The sequence below is a fragment of the Cyprinodon tularosa genome, unplaced genomic scaffold (genome assembly GCF_016077235.1).
Source record: "Cyprinodon tularosa strain WSP-4 unplaced genomic scaffold, ASM1607723v1 ctg17, whole genome shotgun sequence".
In the NCBI taxonomy this organism is placed as follows: domain Eukaryota; kingdom Metazoa; phylum Chordata; class Actinopteri; order Cyprinodontiformes; family Cyprinodontidae; genus Cyprinodon; species Cyprinodon tularosa.
Window position 1 is genome coordinate 4036247 of NW_024038531.1, and position 18745 is coordinate 4054991.

An 18745-nucleotide genomic window follows, 5' to 3' on the forward strand; every position below is an offset into this window, starting at 1 on the left:
GCCAGTTTGTTGCTAAGCATCTCTCAGGGTTTTAGAATAACTTTATTTTATAATCAGCAGCTCTGAACAATAAAAAAAACCTTTTGCTGTTTTTATTCAGGAGTTTATTATAACATTTCTCTGAAACAACAATCCCCTGGGTCTTACTGGATATAACCCAGCTATGCTGGTACGGAAAATGGGCTTTGCTTTTTGCTTATAATGGGATTGAAGTTTTATAGTTTTATGTGTTTTTTCTCAGAAAATGCCTACTCGACTGTATTGGGTTGAAATGGGAACTGGTGCCATAACACTCAGTCAATGAAAGTACTGAAAACATTAGTGAATGGCTAAAACAAAGTCAGGGGGATCATGGCAAGAGTTGATACACTGGAAAAAATCGAAATCTACATAAGTAATTTTTTCTTAAAATAAGTGCATTTTTTTCTTGAATTTAGGAGGTAAGTGAGACACTTTGCCAATGGAACAAGAAAATTTATATTTAAAATAAGAAAAAACAAATTTATTGTCTTATTATTATATTTTTTACCTACTCAAATTAAGGGTAAATACACTTAATTTAAGACATTTTGACTTTTTCTAGATCGTTTTTGCAGTGTACATTTAAAAAATATGTTCAGATTAAATTTGTTTCCATCTTTTGTCTTAAAGCATGGATACATCTACTTGGAATCCCTTTTTAAAACATAATAAAATAAATATAATTGATTCAGCTGTGTGAAGATTCTGACTTAATCTACCGGTAAACATGATGAAACACAAAAAGTGGTTTAAAGGAAGAGCAAAACTGTAGCTAAAGCTCAAGTAAAAAGTATGGAAGAGTTTTGGAAAGCCTGTAAAAATATTATTCAAGGAATAATAAAAAGAAATTGCAAATATAACTGAAAACAATCCAGTACTGTGCTAGATTCTGCCAGTATGCAGGATTTTCAACAATGCTTGCTCATTCATTTAGCTGCATGCCATCTGTACTGTTTTTGCTTTAGCCTTAATGCAACAGCAGCTTGGAGAGGGCGTACCCTGCCCTTTAATGTAAGAGTTTGCTCCAAGGACATCATGGTATAAAGTAAACCCCGTACTGATGTAAGTGTCATGATTTACCATTTGTCTTATAGTGACCGGTTAAACAGGTTGATTGTGGCTGAAAACAAAGCAAACACTGAGATAACTACATAATTAAGTGTTGCATAGGAAATAACTGCAGATTGTGAAGATGATTAATCGTTTCTACTCATTATGTTGATGTATGATGATTGCGGTCCACTTCAGTAATGTTCTACCAATTGTTGGTTAATCAAAGAAGGAGCAGAAAATTGTGGAAAGTATTTTTATTGTGTCAACGACAATACATAATCACAGGTATAATCACAATCTCTTAATTCAAGGGGATATAATTAGGTGCTAAAACACAGCTGAAACACAGAGACAACCTTATTGAGGTTTTATCACAGTAGATATGGAGACAAGTTCAAGCTGTGGTAATCCAAGACTCAATAACTCGTGACCATCCTTTAAGATCTTATCCTCTGTGAAGGAAGATTGGTTATATTTTCAACATTGTTACAGTGTTACTTTAGGCCTGTCTTAAACTTGTTCCGAAAGTTTTTGGTAAACAAGTTTTTTTTTAAATGGGTGTATGTCTAAAACTGTATATCCAGAATATTCAAGGAATAAACACTCACAGGAAAAACAAGAATCCAGAGCAGCAGAGGTTTTCTTCTGGGACTTCCTGAGTCAGACGAGCCTGACACATTGTTTTCTGCTCCATCCTCGCTTTCTTTCAAAGTAGGTTTTCTTTTGTGTGTTTTGGCTTACAGACAGTAGGGGTCTGTATCAACAGGCTGCAGAGGCGGGATTGTCTATGAATTGTTTGAATGCTTTAAATCTTGAATCCTCTGAAATCTTAAAAAAAACACACACACACACACACACAAAAACCCCACTATGACATCATAGTTGTGAGTTTTTATCACATTTCTATGAATGCATGTAGTTCTCTCAGGTGCAGAAGTAAAATCTAAGAATGCAATGTTGAAGTACTCTGCAGGTTGGACTGTGTATGCTTTCATATTATAGGTGGATCAGAATCAGTTATTGGATAATAAAGGTCAATTTCAATCTAAATGTAATCTACAGTGGACCCTTTTAGATACTGAGGTCTTTTCAAACAAGAAGTACAATTTGATTTATCATTTTATTTTTCTTAAAATGTATCAAGAAGCTATTCTATTTTTGCCTGTATGACACTGAACTTTTAAAAGCCATAAGCATTCCCGCAGCACATCTCTTTTTAGAAGGACTTCCCTAAATCAATCCGACCTCTTTAGTCTGTAACGTCCACCCACATTCCCCTGTCCAGTCTTCTTACTATTAACTAGTTCCCCGGCTGATGGGTTATGGCTTTTTATATAGAATTTTATCCCAAATATGTCCCAGGATATCAGCATATAGATTTCACAGCAGACCCACACTTGTCACAAGGCTCAGAAATGAAGGACTGAAATGCAAGACCTGACACAGTGGATTAAAACTCAAAGTTCTTTTAATTCAGTCCAGGCTTGAACACCAAAAAATCCAGCAGAAACAGAAGTATCAAAAAACAGAGGCAAAGGCAGGTCCAAATCCAAGCAGGGGTTAAAACACTAGAAAGCTAAATCTAACAGGCAAAAAGGCTGGAACGCTAAGCTCAAAGAACTAAGACGAACTGGCAAAGGGAAGCTGAAAGGGTGGGAACTAAATACTCTAACAAACAAAAGAGGAGCACATACACCAGGTGAATTGCATTAGGCTGTGGCAGATCCTGATTGCAGGAAGGAACTCAGGAAGTGAAGCTGCCTAAAACGAGAGAGGAAATGAGTACCAAAATAAAACAGGAAGTGAAAAGACAAGGTAATAAAAGTGACATCAATCTAATCAGGACAGCCCCTGAGAACGCTGCAAAAACGAACTAGAAATAAGTAAAAATGTCTTAAATTAAGTGAATCAACATTTATTTTAAGTAGGTTAATAACATGATTTGCCAATAGAATTAGTATTTTACTCTTTAAGTAAGATAATTAGGTAGTGTGCGCTTTAAACAAGACAAAGCAATTGTTTTGCTCCTATTTTAAATGTAAATCGTCGTGTTCCATCGGCAAAGCGTCACTCTTACCTCCTAAATTAAAGAAATAAATTACATATTTAGATATCAGTTTTTTGCAGTGCACTTCTTAATCATCTGGGGAGAAGGATGATAGCTGTCAGCCTGCTTGTACATCAATAGATATAGCTGAAGCTGGTCAAAAACTCAGCATATATATAAACCATTCAGTTCGACAATCAACAATTCACCAAACATCTCATCTTAAAGCCCTTCATAGAGACAATTCAATGAGATCATTTATACGGATTGATTAAAAGTTTATTTTTCCATTTAAAGAAACCCGGCAAACTGCATCCAGTCACTGACTTTGCAGGGTTGGTTCCTTCGTTGGAGAGGTGGTAGACACTCGCCTGAAAGGTGTTTTTGATGGCAGAAAACCCTCGCACTGCAGCAGGAGTGTAGAGGGAAAACTCCCTTTAACAGGAAGTCACCTCCAGCAGAACCAGGATCAGTGTGAGCAACCTTCTACTGAGGCCGACTAGAGGTTCAAGGAGAAAGATAGACATATGAAAAGAACATAGCAGCTCCAAAGGTGGATCTGTCTGTGAGATAAACAGTTAAACAGATGAGTTCTGAGGTGGTTTTGCTGTGAAAATTGAAGACAGAGATCACACAGCTAACGACAGCAAAAACTGAGCCAACAGTTATGTCTATGCTTTAAAATCTATAATGTCTGTAGGAGACATAAATGGAAACATGGTGCATGGTGTGCCTGGTTATAAATGTGTATAGTGGAGGTGGAAACTCAAATGGAGGTGGGTTTGTGCCCCACTGAAGTAAATGTATAGGTGTGCACTAACCTATTTCACTGATCAGAGTCCAGGTGGGGCTGCTTCAATTCATTATGATTCATCTCACTTTGTTTTATCAGTATTCATACATATTGATCAACTGATCTCACGTTGTTTGCTATATTCATCCCTGCTGGACTGTCATAACATGTGCTGGTACTAATAAATCAAACAAAAAGCATTCTGGATAACAATAAACTATTAAGCGTGTCACAAATAGTGCAACAAACCCAACCCAACTCTCAGCGGCTAACAGGATCTGGTTGGAAGTTGCATAAGTGTCTTTTCACTTTGTGCAAAAAAAAATTATATCAGACAATTTTAACGAATTCAAAATAATACAAGATCTAGAGAGTGGTAGATCTAAACAATCCTCCTTGTGGATGAGAACTGATAATAGCTGCTAGGGCCTGTCGCATCGCAGAGTTATTGGTCGTCAGGCGTAATGTGACATATCTGTATCACACTAACCTACCTGGTATGCTTGATCCAAACATGCTACTCAGTACATCAAAACACACTGTAAAAAAAGAATGCGACCGTGTTTGGTATTAAATGAACCATATTTAGGTACTTTAACACAATTGTTACATGTTAACAGGGTAGGGCATATGATAATTGTGTTAAAGTTGCTAAATAAAGTAAATGCCAAAAATGGTTGCATTGTTTTTTTTCAGTGCATTTAATTTTTCTGGTGGAATTTTCATTATTTTTATCTCAAGCATAATTGCATGCTAAAAGGTATATATCATTATAACTAGAAAATACAAGCTTGAAGGTCTACTGCAAACACACAATAGACTCTGTCTGTCCTTTAGTATTGAAGCTAATCCCTATAGCGCTTTGATTGAGGATTATTCCCTAAAAATGCAGTGCAACTGTTAAATGTTTAATGTCAAGGATAAACAGTCAATAAAACAATTTTCAACAGATGTCAGGAGAGTAAGTGAACAAAAACATTTAAAATGCATTTTTTATTGGACGCTAAACGAAAGAGAAAAATCTAATTCCATTGTAAAACATTTTATTGTATCTATAAAATAACTAATAGTTTAATGCTGTGTTTTGGAAAGGTTGCTGTAAATGGTGTTTCCACGCATTTTTCCTGTGCCGATCCCTTACATTCTGCAGACCGAAGTTTTATTTCAATTCTATTTAAAGGTGCTTAATTGATCCCAAAGGGAAATTACCATAAATATCTTGGTCATGTATTTTTTACAATAAGTTATGTTAATAGCTGCAGACAAAACTGCTACAGAAGTGATCAGTGACCTTAGTTCATTTTATATTCTAATAAAACATTTTTTCTTTATTGGGTAGAATGAAAACACTTATTTTAAATTATCAACTTTTTCCATTTCTCCTTGAAACCTTCAATTTGATCCTATAAACTGTAAATATGTTCTAAATGTTCCTGCATGTTCATTTCTAATCCTGTTCAGTAATCCTGTTAGTTTTCTGTTAAGGTCTAAATATTTAAAGGATCCATCTTATCTTCCTCCACTTGTTCCTATCCTGGCCTGTGCACCACCTGATGTGTGTGTTTGAGTAAACATGTATTTGTTTATGCATGGGTACTGCACCCTTATGTGCTATATGTGAGCATCTGTGTGTGAAGGTTAATTAATTCCCAGGACAGCAGCACACACACATCAACAGGCCTTTCATGATAATAGGTTTGTAAATGGGGGATTCAAGCTGCCAGATCTTGTACCATGCATGCAAAGATCTCAGCTGGTTGCCAAGGGCGATGTTTCTATGACGGCTATGCAGAGTATGACTTTCTCTCTTCCTGTTTACATGCAGCAGAATCCCAAGACCAAAGCCCAAATAAAGCTCTTTTTAACATCTGTTTTATTGTTTCGTTTCATTTTAGAAAATTTTAGGAATTTAGATTTTCCTCTACCTTCAGACTTAGGTGAAGGCCTCATGGGAACTCAGTTCATGCTCACTTTTTTTTTTTTTTTTTTGAGGTTTGCGATGGAAAAGGTTAGACTTGTTTGGCCTTAACATGCCAGGGATCTTGGGAGATATGAGGAAAAGGAGGTTGAGATGGCTTTACATTCCCTTTGTGAGATGCAGATATGTCTTCTTGTCTCCAGGTAAAGGGTGAGGTTAAACTGAGAGCTGACCTGGGATTTCACACTCAGATGGTCAGGAGGTCTCAGAGCTTCATAGTCACAGAGATACAGCTTTTACTGACTTACTGTTGCAGACATGCATCAACCAAGCCAAAAAAGTGATGCAATGCATAATATTTCAATGGGTAATAAAGATGTCTATTATGCATATACAGTACAGACCAAAAGTTTGGACACACCTTCTCATTTAAAGAGTTTTGTTTATTTTCAATAATATGAAAATTGAAGATTCACACTGAAGGCATCAAAACAATGAATTAAAACGTGTGGAATTATATACTTAAGAAAAAAAAGAGTGAAACAACTGAAAATATTTCGTATATTCTAGGTTATTTAGAGTAGCCATTTTTTGCTTTTATTACTGTTTTGCAAACTCTTGGCATTCTCTTGAAGGTCTGTACTGTACACACACAAACACATTGTACCATTAGAACACACACACATACACCTATGCAGATATTGCACCAAAAACCAGACATTTGCAGCTAGAATAGTCATTTACCACTTTCGCAATGTATAGAGTGTATTTCTTTAAAGTTAAGACTAGTTTAAAGTTTGTGGTCACATTATTTCAATGTGACCACAAACTTTTGAACGGTAGTGTATATATATATATATATATATATATATATATATATATATATATATATATATATATATATATATATATATATATATATATATATATATATATATATATATATATATGTAATTCAGACTTTTTTAATACTTCTCCTCAAAGAACACTGCTCTGTATGAGTCAGACATCTCCTAGCTATGACACACCAGATTTTGATTCCCAGCATTTAATAACCGTTAATTAATTAAGATGAAACATGCTATAATAAGAAAACATTTAAAACATCCAGGAAAGTGTGTCTTTAGGAGTAAGGTTGAAAAATATTGCCCTCGATGGTGCATAAAACCTACATCAATGAGACTCTAACTCCATCTACTGGTCAAAGAGAGTGAAGTGTGTAGAATATAATAGAACAGTACAGAATATATTAAATCTATCAGAAACTTCATTTTATAGCACTTTTAAAGAACAGGAAAAACTATATAAAAGCTACCTTGTAAGATGCAAGAATATTAAGACAAGATAAATTAACAATGCACATTAGTTTAAAGAGAAAAATGTGCATAATAAATAAAACTGATGGCATGAAGAGACTGTGGAGGAGGAGGAACCAAAATAACAAATCAAAACAGAAAGCCATAAGCATGGCAAAAACAATATTCTAATAGAAACTAAAGAATTACTCCAGGTTAAAACTACTGCTGTAGCTCACAAGTTTGTAGTTACTAGTTACATTTAAGATACTGTGCTCATAGGAGTAATTTTACAACAGTATACTCTTTACTTTTACCTGAGTAGAAATTTGCTGAAATATCACTACTCTTACTTGAGTAGTATTTTTGGCTACTCAATTGTGAGTAAATTCACTTCATGAAAACAATCTTGTTTAAAACAGATATGCACAACTGAGAGATACACTTTCTTCTTTTCTGATTTTTTTTTTTTTTACTTAAGGCTTATTGTTTAAATGTTATTTTCCATCTGATGAGTATCATTTGGATTTTTAATTTAAAAAACGTTTTTAATCACATTCTTTGAAGCCCCAGAATTTGCATACAACTTACTATTTCTTAAAATTGTGCATTATTTTGTGAAATATTAAATTAGTTGTTATTATCATGGGTAGTAAGTAGATCAGTAACTCTTTTTATCAAACCCTTTTTTACTCATACTTGAGTTATATCTTTAAAGGCTCCTCTTTAGTTTCACTTGAGTAAATATATGATGAAATAGTACTACTCTTAATTATTAAATTTTTGGGTACTCCACCCAACATCCAAAGATCAATTCACTACCTCTGAGCCAAAACCATAATGCAAGATCCAGATCTGACACGGTTTTATTAGAAATACTTGGATTAAGCAGAGATGAGTTCTTGTTGGTTTAGTGCTGGATTCAGACTTGAACCTCCAAAAGCATTTAAAGACAATTACAAGGTCGGCTTTCTATCACCTGAATAAATCTATAAATCCCTGAATGGCTTAGCACCTAAATACATCACAGACTTGCTATCAGTTTATCAACCCTCCAGACCACTCAGGTCTTCTGGCTCCAGCCTGCTCTGCATACCAAGAACCAGAACTAAACATAGAGAAGCAGCATTTAGTTCCTATGCTCCACTTATCTGGAACAAACTTCCAGAAAACTGTAAAAGTGCGGAAAGCCTGAGTTCCTTTAAATCAACACTAAAAACACATTTGTTTAGGATTGCCTTCGACTATTCTAGTTAAACAGTTCAACAAAAACATGTTTTCTTTAATCCAACTATTTTTAATATTCTTTTTTTGTTTCTGCATTTTTTATTTTATTTATTTTTTATTTTTTCCTACTTGCTTTGATTCTGTTTTATCTTCCTGTATTTTAATCATGTAAAGCACTTTGCATTGTCTTTGTACTGAATTGTGCTATACAAATAAATTTGCCTTGCCTTGCCTAATGAAAAAAAATGAGGCAGACATCCAAAAACACAAAATACAAAGGACCGAAAAAACAAAAAAGATGGGGGAAAACCCACGTAAGAAGCCAGAAACGAGAAAGCAATTAAAAACAACAACAAGGAACCTTCCAACAGTGACTGAACATGAGGTGTGTAAATGGGACACCGACCAAAGACCAGGCTAATCAGCAGATTGGGAGCAGGTGTGGACAGAGGAATCTAGAAAGGAGCAAGGGAAAAAGATACTTACACAAGAGGGCAAACAATACTATCCATCCATCCATTTTTCGTCACTTTTATCCCAAGCAGGGTCACGAGGGGTACTGGTGCCTATCTCCAGCTGTCTGCAGGCGAGAGGCAGGGTACACCCTGGCCAGGTCACCAGTCTATCGCAGAGCAACACAGAGACAAACAGGACAAACAACCACACACACTCACACCTAAGAAGAATTTATAGAAGCCAATTGACCTAACAGTCATGTTTTTGGACTGGCAAGAAGCTGGAGTACCCGGAGAGAACCTACACATGCACAGGGAGAACATGCAAACTCCATGCAGAGTGCTACCCACTGCTCCACTGGGCAGCCCACAAACAATACCTAAGAACTCAATTACAATAAAAAAAAAAACTACTAGAATATCACAAATGGAAATGAAACAGACAAACTAGAGAACACAGAAAAAACAGGAATCAAAGTATAACCGAAAACTCAAAAAAGAAATCTTAAACAGAACCAAAAAGTGCATACATGACATTATTCTTTTGGCAACAATTTTAGTATCTAATACTTTTAAACTTATACAATTAGAAAAACAACTATTCTAGAAATGTAATTTTATCAACACTTCATGTTAAAAAATACATATATTTTACACACTGTGACATGACATCTTTTTCAGACATCCATGGATGAAACAGTCACTCCCTACTGTGCAGGAATTTTAACAAGCAGGACTCCAGTTGATGAAGTGAACCTGACATCAATACTATGTTCATTCAAGTGAAAAAAGGTGAAAATGAGCTAATGAAGTAGCTTCTGTGTTCTTTCCTGAGCTGAGCTGTTCTGAGGCTCCTGCAGAAAATCTGAACTGTATTTAGAGAAATAAGAGAAATATGGTCTCTAAATGAATTAGACTTTTTTGCACTTGGACTAACAAAACACTTCAAGGGCGCAAGATGAAACAAAATCCCAGTGTGATAATTTTGAAGAATTGGCTCTCCTGCTGTTTGTGCAGCTGCTTCAACGCCACCCTGACCTTATCAGAGCCCAAAAGCCTTCAGGCAAGCCACGCACACACGTGCAGAAAAAAACCAAAAACATCACAGTACAGAAAAGTGTCAAGTGCTTAAACTGGTTTAATCACTTGCTAAAGCTTTGGAAGAGTGCTGGCTTTGTTTCCTGCATGCTGGGCGGATGAGAAAAGGGCCTATGAGGGAAGAACTGTTTGCTACAACCAGGGGGGGGAAGTGGAACAAGTTCTGGCCTGTGTGGTGTTCTCACAACACAGTTTCTAGACACATTTGCTTGGTGACCTACAGACGCACAAAAAAAATGGAGAGGACACAGATAAAGAAAGTGCAAGATAACAGGAAGACGGAGGAGGATGTGGTGCGCCTTCGGAGGGAGATTGGGCTGCTGCCTGCTGTGTCCTTCATCATTGGTACCGTGGTTGGCAGTGGGATCTTTATCGCTCCAAAGGGAGTGTTGATGAACAGTGGCAGCGTGGGGCTGTCTCTGCTGGTCTGGGCCCTCTGTGGCATCCTCTCCTTGTTTGGTAAGTTTCAGGAAAAGCTGTCCTTAGATCTAAGGTATCAAAATGTGACATTTTATTCAGAAAATAGAACACAGTGTTATTTTTCTGCTAAATAAGACAGAAACCAGTAGTATTGCTATCATCACAGTTTAAAGTCAGGTTCTGTTGCATCTCCACTGCATGAAGAACGGTTTGTTGAGAATGATGAGACACATTTACTCCATTAAAATTTGTTCTAATTTATTCCATAAAATACCTTTTTGCTTTGATGTGATGCTACGTGCCTCACTGCAAACCAGACTGTTTCTAACATTTTGGAAGTAAATCTTAAAATGTTTTTTTGCTTTTTTAACGTTTATTTAAATCTATTCAGAAAATTTAAACATTGAGGAAGAAAAACAAACAGAACAAAGCACTAAAACACACATTTTCCTTTTTCATTTTAGTTAGAAGTTTAAAAGTGACGGAAGCTGGATAAGAATTACATTCACATTTTTAAAAAATGATAAAAATAAATATATATATATATATATATATATATATATATATATATATATATATATATATATATATATATATATATATATATGTATATATATATAATGTTTTCTTTATTTATTAAGTAAAGAAAGTTATTTCTATTTAAACTGTTCCGAATATATATACACTTACTATACATAACTATTCATAATCAGTTACTGTATCCTTGTGTGTCCCTCGTCATTGTGCTTTTGTACCTATTTTACACAGTGTCAATGTTTAAAGCAACTGAATTTATCTGTATTTTACCTTTTTATTCATTTTTTAGCCGGAAAAAAAGATAGACAAGCAAATTGCAGTAAAAAAATCAAAGGTTCTTTTAGCTCTTAAATATGAATAGAATTACCTTGCAATGTAAACGATGTTTAGACAAAGGTTAGTTTCAGCAAAAATAAGCAACTGAACAAGAAACTGAACCATTCCTCCTTTTTCTCTCTCTTTCAGGCGCCTTATGTTATGCTGAACTAGGAACCAGTTTCACAAAATCCGGGGGTCATTACACTTATCTGCTAGAGACGCTGGGGCCCCTACCCGCATTCCTACGACTCTGGGTTGAGTTCTTATTTATAAGGTTCTATTATTTTTCTTTCTTTTTTCTTTGGAAGTCTGATCAAATAAAAATAATAGAATCCTATTGGAAAGAGTTAAAGTGTAACTTTTCTTTTTTCAGACCAGCTGTGGCGTCCTATGTCTCTCTGGCTTTTGGACGCTATGTTGTTGAACCTTTCTTTGCGCCTTGTCCCGCCCCTATGTCTCTAATCAAACTCGTCAGTATCCTCGGAGTGAGTGAGTGGTTTTCCACGCCTTTTTTTTCTAGTTTATATAAGAGTAATGTTTCCCATACAGTAGAGGCATAATTTGTGATTTGTGTCTTTCTAGCATTTGTTGTGGCAGTGAACTGTTGGAGCGTAAGCCTGGCCTCCCGCACGCAGGTTACCTTGACCTTTATTAAGATGTTTGCTTTGGTCCTCATAATTGTTCCTGGGGTCATGGCACTGGCCAAAGGTATGATGATGTAGGCGCTATTGTTTAATAAAAAGGTTGAGTTTCTGACAACTTCCTAATTTTTTTGACCCACCTTTACAGGTAAAACAGAAAATTTCCAGAATGGATTTGAGTTGGACTCCATAACCCTGGACAGGCTGCCACTGGCCTTCTATAACGGTTTATATGCATATGGTGGATGGTAAGTGAAGACTATTTACCGGCCCTTTAAGAGGGTGTTTGTATACTACTTCAGCGATAGTATCTGTATGTCTAGTACCATGTCTGTTGGTTGTGCTGTTCTTTTTACATCTCTTTGCAGGTGATGAAGCAGACTGAAAATGTTTTATCATTGTCTCCCTTTGATCTACTCTTTTTTTAATCTTTTCTCCTTTTTTTTCTGGTTTTCCTTTACTGTTCTACTAACATTGCAGTGTCCAAAATTATAATAAAGCTATTTACATGCATAAAACAAGCAGAACACTATGCGATAGCCCTACTGCTCCACTTGTGAAAGCAAAATCTGTTGGTCTCTTTTTTGGCATCAAGACAATTATTCTTATTGCAACATCGCCAGACAGGACACTGTAAAAAAAAAAAAAAGAAATAAAGAAATAAGAGCGTCTTTGTACACACGGAACTTTTTCATATTCTGTGAAGTTATAAACACAAATAATGATTTTATTTTATACATAACAATGAAGTGGGCGGATTCTTGTGTTCAAATCACTTTTATAGTTAAAAATTAGAAAATGTTGTCGTTTGTTTATACCCAGCCTGCCATACCCAGTAACATGTTAAGACACCATTTACAGAAATTACAGCTGCAAGTCTTTTCAATTCAATTCAATTCATTTCAAAAATATTTTAAATTAAAAGCTGTAGTAGAAATAGTTATTTTTGAGAAAATATTTACCAGTTTTGCACTTCTGCAGATATTTACACCATTCTTCTTAGTAAAAACTTTTTAGCTCAGTCAGATTAGATTGATGACATCTCCGTATATGAATTTCAAAATCTTGCTACAGATTCTAATTACATTTAAAATCTGCATTTTTATCCCAATTTTTCCACTGCAACATCTGGCTTTACAGTATGTTTCAGTTATTTTCTTGCTACATGGTAAAACAAACCTCTGAGAATAAAACCCTTTTGCAGCCTATATACAGTATGTCATTACCGGTAAATTATTTCTTTTTTTTACTGGTTTGAATGAAATAAAGTTATTAATTGTTTAATTAATTAATCAATTAATTCAAGGAATTTTCTTTACTCAATTATCCTGTGTATTTTCCAATTAATGCTCTCCTGTACTGTTAAGAAAAAAAATCTTAACAACACCAGCATTGAGTCTCAACAAGCAGAAATTGTAAAAAGGATTAATTTTAACCATATATTGCAAAGTTAAAGAGTTAAAACTTGGACTCATCAGACAAAACAGAATCTGTGTGCATAAGAAGTTGATTATTTCAGCGATGGCCTTCTTCTTCCCCTTTAAAAGTTTTTGGAGGTTAACACTAATAAAAAAAAACTGCAATTTGATTTTATGTAGGGCTTTCAAAGTAAAGTGGACTGAATACAAACACAAAATGCTTTTCAATGTTTTTATGTAAAAAAAAAAAATATATATATATATATATATATATATATATATATATATTCCTTATACTTGTGCTCTACGTTGTCATTGCTGGTTTGTGACGAATGTGAAAAGTATACTAGTATAAGGCCCAGTATATATCTTTGTGTTACCCACCTGTGTAAAAGTTTCTTCTTCTTCTCTTAGGTTTTATCTGAACTTCGTCACAGAAGAAGTAATAAACCCAAATAGGTACATGGTTTAGGTTTGTGCTTAAAATTTGCCTGAATTTTAATGTTTTTTTTTTCTACTCTGATTGTGAATCATATACTTTCAGAAACATCCCTTTGGCAATAATCTGCTCCATGGTGACAGTGACAGTGTTTTACGTGCTTGTGAATGTGGCCTACTACACCATGATGACACCCGCTGAGCTGCTGCTGTCTGATGCAGTGGCTGTGGTCAGTAGAGAAGAACATGGTTCACGGGGAAGGAATGTAGAGGGAATCTGGTGAAACAGCTGAGCTCTGATATAAGGTTGTCTTTCTGCAGACATTTGCAAACCGCGCTCTTCAAAGCGTTTCTTCTGTAATTCCTGTTCTGGTTGCTTTGTCTTGCCTTGGAGCTCTTAATGGCGGCTTCTTCGGGTCACCCAGGTATTTGGAGAACAAAATATTTGAGTTTCTCTCTGTGCAACATGAACTTCTGAGGTATCTGGTTGCAGGATGTTATTTGTTGGTGCCAGAGAGGGCCACTGGCCACCAATCTTCTCAATGATACATATCCGACGACACACTCCTTTACCTGCTGTACTGTTCTTGGTAGGTACTTCAAAAGAAAAAGAAAGCCTTAACTAAAAGTTATAACAATAGTAGGCAGTAATCTTCTAACTTCTGTCATATACCAACTGGAATAAGTACTATTCTAAGCTACTGGTTCTTATGAAGTAACCTGCTCACAATGTGAGATTTATAGTGTTGCAAACATCGTTCGTGATAAAATGGCTTACTTTTCCTAATTAAAATATTCAGAGTTCTTACTCCATTATGCTAATTTTAAAATATAGAAGAGACCATTTCAAACTAGATTATGACAGATATTTTTACAATGAAGAGGCTTTAAATATGGAACCTGCAGGTGGAGATGAAGGTAGGGAGAGTAAGATAGGTAGAGAACAAAAAGGAAGAGACAAAAAATGTTGGCTGGAAAGAGTTTAAGAAAGAAAAACAATGCTTTAAAAACATTTTCCTTTATGCCAGGAAATAAAAAGTTCTGATTTTATCACCTTTAACTATAAAACTACTTAAACTGTCTCATTTTCTAAAAATTTTATGTTTCTTCTCATTCTTTGAATATACTTTAATTTACACGCTCTACCTTTACATTGTTTTTTAATGATATATTCTCCCATCTTAAATTGTATTTCTGCATGCTAATTTAGTCTTTCTACTTCTTCCTCATATGCTTAAACAGGTTCATTTTTCAGTTTTTTCTTAAATAAAGCTATTTTCTTAATTTATAACTGTGTTTAGTGGACAAAGACAGACAGATTCTCACTACTTTGATGTCCATGTCTGATTAAGAAAATGCCATTGATATGCATGCTTCATCGCATGAGCTGCACACCCAGGAAACAGCAGTTAAGACTGTGAATCACCATTAGATGTAGTATTCTTATCCGGGATTAGCAGTCGTCTCCTGCGGAGTCAAACACTGCTACATTGAGCATGCAATACCTATTTTAAATTTCTTTTTAAAAAGATATAAAAGGTGCAGAAATTGAGGTTGTTACCATTATTTGGGGCTTGGCTGTAAATCTAATGATTTATAGCAGCTATCACTTTGCAGGTGAAAAGCCTTTTCAATTAAACACTCATTTTTCAAGCAGAGTCTCTCCCTAAAAGGCCTTGAATGTTTAATTTTTTGGTTTTTTTTCTGAAAAAATACAGGCTAAAGATGTAAAATAGAACATCTGTTTTGAGTTATTTTAATGAAGGAATAAACAAATAATTCTTTAAAAAAAAGTCAACTTTGCTGTCAGAGATTAAGAAGCTCCCAACACATGGAAGGAAAACACTCAGGAACCCTTTCCCAAAGAGTAAGCCTGTGATGAAAGCTGTATTGTGTTTGCCTCCAGTACCCATTGGTGGTGGTGATGTTAATCACAGGGGAAATCTACCAACTCATCAACTTCGCATCTTTTTCTCGCTGGTTCTTTATCGCCTTGGCAACCTTGGGCATGCTCATCCATCGATACCGCTTCCCCCACCACCCAAGACCCTTCAAGGTTAGTGTTTTTCTGAAGCCTTTTTTTTTTTTTTACCTTACAGTCATTTTTAAATCTCTCCTTCCTGTTGATGCGTTTAAAGGTCCCTTTGGCCATAGCGGTCACCTTCACAGTGGTTTGTTTCTTCATCGTGGGCCTCTCACTTTACTCGGACCCCTGGAACACAGGACGAAGCTGTGCCCTTACTCTAACAGGAGTGCCAGTTTACTATGTGACTATCCATCGCTTCTGGGTGCCCCGTAGATTAAGGAACATTTTCAGTAAGTCATGCCATTTATTGTTTACACTAATGCCACTAATTTATTTGCTGGAGAGTTAGCTTGATATTTAAGTATTTAATATCAAAGCTTGGTATAAAATGTCTCATCTTTCTTAATTTTTCTAGATTATTGCAGCAAGCAGCTTCAGATTCTACTGGAAGTGGCTCAACAAGAAGTCCAGACATACTGAAGATTGTTTTCCACAGACGATCCTCCTGTTTTTTAATCTGTTTAGAGTTTGAACTAAATAGTTTAAAACATAAAAAAGTATATATCTGAATTGCAAGTATATGCATTTAAAAATTCATTTGACAAGGAATAATAATTCTTCTGACTTTTCAGTCCCTTTTAGCAAAGTATAAACACAAAAATCACTACAAACTGTAAAAGTTTTAAAAACTTAATGATAATTTACCACTTATTGAGGTTAGGGAACTTTTTCCAGGGTTCAGGATTCAACAAGAGGTGTCAAGTAACTTAGTATTACTACTCAGTTGTTGTACTATTCCTGTATGTTTTAAATTGGGTATTTTTCTTTGCTATTTTTACACAAGTATCGTAGTTTTTAATCCTTACTTCCTCAATGCTGACTTGTTAGCGCTATATATGTATTGATAACATGATTTAGAAGGCTGCAACAAAACTGGTGGTGGGGTTAAAGGGCAATGAGAGTTGGAGCCGTTTGTTTGTAGAACATTGATAGCTACAGTACATGGAGGAATGCTGGGAAAGATTACAGATGATCAGATTCTGAGACACATTTCATATTTATGCCTCCTTTATTAGATTGTAAATATACATGTTGATTATCTTCCGAATGCTTATTTGCAACTTTATCCCTCTGAATACTAGACCCCTTTAAATGTATTTAGCTTCTTATGCAGGATTTCTGTTTAATTCAGCTTGTATTATGTTAATTTGGAGCAAAACTAGACGGAGTCGGTATCGTTTTATTTTCTCTATGAACACAGTGAGGAAAAAAAACGGAACATTATTCAAATGTTTGTTAATAGAACTGTTTTCTATTTGTGTCATTTAAGGCAAAAAAATAATTTTATTTTTGTACTTAAATGCAATATAGAACTGGTGCCTTTTTACATTTAGTTAAATAAAAGTAATATAAAAAAAATACATGTAAAGTATTTTTTAAGATTTTGCTCAAGCTGGGAAAATTTTTTTTTGCAGCCCTTCAGCATAATAAAGTTTAAGGTGGATCGGTCTGATCAATTTCTGTCTGTACAGTTAGAGAAATCATATAGAAAAGACTAAAAGTCATGAGGATCTAAGGGATTTATTGTATTAAAACATCAGGAAACCATCTTACTTTAAAAACAGATGTTTAAAGCACTGAATCTGACACGATATAAAGAGTTAAGACAACCCAATTTACCCAAGGTAAATATACATGTTGATTATCTTCCGAATGCTTATTTGCAACTTTATTCCTCTGAATACTAGACCCCTTTAAATGTATTCAGCTTCTTATGCAGGATTTCTGTTTAATTCAGTTTCCTCAACACAGTGAGGAAAAAAACGGAACATTAATCAAATGTTTGTTAATAGAACTGTTTTCTATTTGTGTCATTTAAGGCAAAAAAAAAAAAAAAAAATCAGTTTATTTTTGTACTTAAAGGTACACTATGCAACCGGTGTTGATTTTCCAGTGAGGCTCCCCCCAGAGGGCGAAAGTAAAAGTGCACTGTCGTAAATATGCACAGCTGTTCTCCTGGTTTCTCCGTCAAGCCAGGCGCGGTTGTTTTGAGCTTAGCAGCGAATGACTAACGCTGCGTTCACACTGGACGTAGCTGGCGCGACAGAAGCAGCGAGTTTACATGCAAAGTCAATGGTTGACGCGCGTCAAGGCGCAGCAAAAGGTCCAGCGGCGCGTTTTGAGCACCAGGCGCAGCACGTCTGAGCAGCTGAAGCAGCGCGTCGGGTGCGTTTAACGCAGGGAGAGAGACACAGCGCTGATGATCACTCCTCTTAAACAGTTTATTGACGCCTAAATTAACTTAAAATGCAGAAATCTGCCGGCAGAATATGCAGTTTGGGTTATCTAGATGAAAAACACCTACCAGCTGCCGCGGTGAACCGCTGCTGATGAAGGGATCCATACTGTCGGCGCCCCGCTGGTATGTGGGGGTCTGAGCGGCTCCGACAGAAAAAATATTGAAGGCAGGATAATAATCTGAATGAACTGACTGCACTGATTACGTTTTCAGGTGTATTTTCTCACTTAAACACATATTAAAACTACTTTATTCCCACCGATCACAGCAAATATAGCTGCAAGGCAGAGAAAGGATAGTGAAGCTCCGCCCAACGCGCGTCAGACACACTTTTGCACCCCGCAGCCAGAGCAGCAAAGCTGCTTCAGCCGCGCGTCAGAACTAACTGGTACAAGCAGCAAAAATGAAGCAGCAGACACGATTTTGCTGCTTTTGCTGCGTGAACGTAGCATAACTGCACAAAGATCGCCACTGTGCTAGCAACGAGAATGCTTTTAATGGGGGCGTGTAGCAGTTCTCGCCGTAAAGCAAGACTGACTCTCACGAGACTTCTGAGCCTGTGGGTGCGGGTCGGTGCTCCTGCAGTTGCAAGTGCAGTATTTCCCCCACAGACCACCAGGGCGGCCGAGAATACCTTTGTTCAACCTGAAATGACTCATTTAGTCATCCATAACGTTATGGAACACATTAATTAACTGAAAAATGTTGCATAGTGTCCCTTTAAATGCAATATAGAACTGG

At 35.8% G+C, this 18745-nt stretch overlaps 1 protein-coding gene across 3 annotated transcripts; it reads left to right on the top strand.

Annotated features, from left to right (window-relative positions):
- Nucleotides 1-10005: 10005 nt before the first annotated feature.
- si:ch73-352p4.8 (cystine/glutamate transporter) lies at nt 10006-17521 on the top strand. 3 transcript variants are annotated; one of them, XR_005280488.1, is made up of 12 exons: nt 10006-10366; nt 11330-11671; nt 11765-11890; nt 11972-12071; nt 13656-13700; nt 13786-13909; nt 14001-14104; nt 14173-14269; nt 15586-15735; nt 15818-15995; nt 16121-16784; nt 17391-17521. XR_005280488.1 is itself a non-coding variant. In XM_038281364.1 (12 exons), the coding sequence occupies exons 1-12, from the start codon at nt 10021-10023 to the stop codon at nt 16183-16185; spliced, it is 1578 nt and encodes a 525-aa protein (XP_038137292.1). In that variant the 5' UTR covers nt 10014-10020; the 3' UTR covers nt 16186-17022. The 3 variants fall into 3 exon arrangements, 2 of the variants coding, with proteins under 2 accessions (XP_038137291.1, XP_038137292.1); XM_038281364.1 differs by lacking the exon at nt 17391-17521 and having other exon boundaries at nt 10014-10366; nt 11330-11456; nt 11556-11671; nt 16121-17022; XM_038281363.1 differs by lacking the exon at nt 17391-17521 and having other exon boundaries at nt 16121-17026.
- Nucleotides 17522-18745: the final 1224 nt, after the last annotated feature.